Source organism: Arachis ipaensis, chromosome B05, assembly GCF_000816755.2.
Source record: "Arachis ipaensis cultivar K30076 chromosome B05, Araip1.1, whole genome shotgun sequence".
NCBI classification, from domain to species: domain Eukaryota; kingdom Viridiplantae; phylum Streptophyta; class Magnoliopsida; order Fabales; family Fabaceae; genus Arachis; species Arachis ipaensis.
The window spans coordinates 109,957,547-109,960,956 of record NC_029789.2 but is presented as its reverse complement, the minus strand read 5'-3'; the positions used below and the strand labels follow the sequence as shown (position 1 = coordinate 109,960,956).

The 3,410-nt window shown below is 29.5% G+C and overlaps 1 protein-coding gene across 1 annotated transcript in view; it reads left to right on the top strand.

The window, feature by feature from the left end:
* Positions 729-3,410, top strand: part of LOC107643784 (leucoanthocyanidin reductase-like) — a 5,411-nt gene continuing 2,729 nt past the window's right edge. Inside the window, exons 1-3 of the mRNA XM_016347527.2 lie at positions 729-1,025; positions 1,694-1,834; positions 2,476-2,713. Coding sequence (XP_016203013.1) covers positions 819-1,025; positions 1,694-1,834; positions 2,476-2,713 — 586 coding nt within the window. The 5' untranslated portion in view covers positions 729-818. The remainder of the gene's footprint in view (positions 1,026-1,693; positions 1,835-2,475; positions 2,714-3,410) is intronic.

Genomic DNA, 3,410 nt, shown 5'->3' with positions numbered 1-3,410 from the left:
AATGATACTAATTAAACGTAATATAGTTTAGTTTGATGTTATGTGGTACCAACTTATTGAATTGCTGTGTTGGATATTTTTCTTTTTCCTTCAATGGTGTGATAATTTTGGAATGTATCTTTTCAATTAATAAAGCTAATTAAGTACAATTTTGTATAAATTAACGTTCTATTTTATTCTTGTAAAATATATATGCCATTTTAACTTTCGTAAGTTTTAGCGAGTTAAAATAGTTTCTATAAGAAAAATTGGGGTTATATTAATTCTTGATGAAACTGATATAGGGATATAAAAATATAAATTATGTTTGACAGATGAGATATGACTAGAAAGAGACATTATGTTTAGAGATATTGAATTAATATATTTTATGTCTATTCTTTTGATAATTACTTCACATTGCTCATAAAAAAACACACTTAATCATTTGAAAGAAAAATTAAAATTGAGAAAATTCATCCCAGTTTAAGCGCTTGATTATACAAGATGCTACCCAGCTATCAGTCAAAGAAAGAAAGTTGAGAACTAAACTTCAAAAATTAAAATTCCGGTGTCGAATTCTTCATTCACTTGATGAGTTTAAGTTCCTGCACGTGTTGAAGAGTAGCTGAAAAGTGGAAACTATTAGCGGGGTCAATGTAAGAGACTAAGAGTCAACATTTATATTTTATTTTTTATCCATAATAATTTTATAGTAAGAGCGCTCTTTTTTCCTATAAAAACTAAATACCACCCGGTGGTATTGCATGCACAACATAGTCACTCTTCTTTAGTACTTATTTTTGTGAGGGAGACAAAACAAGTATTAGGTTTCTAACATGACTGTGTCGAGCGCCACCATTCCTTCAGCCACCAAGGCTCGGATTCTGGTCATCGGAGCGACCGGCTTTATGGGTCAATTTGTGACAAAGGCGAGTCTTGCCTTCGGACATCCCACTTGTTTGCTGGTTCGGCCTCCCCATAAAATGCACTCCAAGGCTGCCCTTCTCAAATCCTTTCAGGATAAAGGTGCCACACTCATTCATGTAAGTGGAAATTATTATTATTGTTATTATTATTTCGAGATATATACTTTCTTTCAATCCAAATTCAGGACATGCATGCATAGGTTTTAAAATAAGGGACACTACTGTAAAAGTTTATTCTGTACAGATTGTGTTTTTCTAGTTGAAAACAACTATGCTGTATAGTGTTAATGGTATAAACTTTCCATACTCAATTAAGAGATTGCGGGTTTGAGTCACATATCTTTTCAAATTTTTGGCCAATGAATCTCGTACAGATTAAGTTTTTGTAGTTAAAAATAATTACACATGTATATCAACAGTGTCACTAATATTATTAAATAATAATTTGTATGGTTTAAAATGAATATATGTATTCTCCGTATGAATTTACATTTTTACACTATAATTAACCTAAAAATAATAAGTACATAATTTTATGACAAAGACATATTTTTAATTATTTTTTCACATTTAGAAATTTTTCTATGTTCTGTAGTTGTTTCCAAAATTGAAAATAGAAAATATCTATCTGTCTTTGTCTCTTTAAATCTATGTTTATATTTTTGTATTTGAAAATCATCTCTGAATTTTTATTTTTTTTATCTCTATATTTCAGTGTTTGAAACAAAATTCAAAGGTTAGGTTTGCATGTCATTACAATTTTGTATTATTATTTATTATTGCAGGGGGTAATAAATGATAAGGATCAAATGGAGAAAATTTTGAAAGACAATGAGATAGAGATTGTCATTTCTCTTGTTGGAGGGGGCAATGTTCTGGACCAGATTACTTTAATAGATGCCATGAAATCTGTGAAGACTATCAAGGTGAAAAAAGTTTTTGTTGGATTCATTCTTTATTTATTTGATTTTTTTTTTGGATTTTTCTAATTACCTAAACAATTAAGAGTATTTAAAAATATTTTTTAATCAAATTCACTAGAAACTTTTTAAAAAAATTACATTTACACAAGATTTTTTTTCCTATAGCTATAGTAGTACACGTGTAAATGTTAATATTTTTATTCATTCTCCACTTTGCTCGGAGCTTAATAATTTTATTATTTGTTGAAAATAACTTTTATAATTCATTTAGTCTAATTAATTATTTATTGTTAGCTAATAAACAACTAATTTATTTAGTCATTTAAAGAGATAGGTGCACATGATATTAATATAGTATGTGTTAAAGACTTAATTATGAAATAAAGACACTAAAAATTTGGTGGGCCGGGACAAAACTTTTAGCTCAAGTTATTTGGTTTTTTTGTTTCATTATATAGAGATAATTTCTAAAAAAATAAATTAGAAATTTCCGATATGCTGGTCTAATATGGTTCAAATAAACTTAAAATTCCATGTATACGATCAAATTTCTTATTATTAGAGCTTATTATAAAGATGAATTATAACTTTTAATATTTATGGAAAATGAAATTTGAAATGATAGTGGTATGGTATGCATGCAGAGGTTTTTGCCATCAGAGTTTGGGCATGACGTGGACAGGGCAGAGCCTGTGGAGCCAGGGCTAACAATGTACAAAGAGAAACGCGTAGTTAGACGCATGGTTGAAGAGAGTGGGATCCCCTTCACCAACATCTGTTGCAATTCCATTGCTTCTTGGCCTTACTATGACAATTGTCATCCTTCTAAGCTCCCTCCTCCCATCGACCAATTTCAAATTTATGGTGATGGCAACATTAAAGGTAGCTTCCCATATCATCAATTATGTATTATTAGAGTGCAACCAAGGAAAGATGAGAATTAAGAAATAATTTTATAATAAAAAATGGGTTTTCTATACAACAACAGCAGCATCAGAGTCTTATCTCACTAGGGAAGGTCTCCCTAGGAGAGGTCGGTTACATAAATTAAAACACGTTATTGAATTTTATTATATATTATATTTATATAAAAATTATTTACGTGTAAATCTCATTTGACCATTTTATGGATAGTTTTTTTTTTGTCTTTTTCTACCTTTCACCTCTTGTCTATCTTCTATTTCATCCATTTTTTTAGTATTCTTTTGGTCTTTTTTTCACATGTCCAAACCATTTAAGACGCGATTTTACCATCTTTTCTACAATAGGTGCTACTCCAACTCTCTCTCTTATATCTTCGTTTCTTATTCTATTCAATCACGTATGATTACTCATCCATCTCAACATCTTTATCTCTACCACACTTAACTTATGTTCGTTCTCTCATTTGGCCGCCCAACACTCTATATCATAAAGCATAGCCGATCAAATATCAATGCGATAGAATTTACCTTTAAATTTCAAAGACACTAAAAATTGGTTTTCTATATTTATTCATATTATTATTATGACTATTATTATTATTTAGTAATTTGTTGTTGGTTCCTCAAAAAATTGCAAGTTTTTGTTTTGGTCTAAG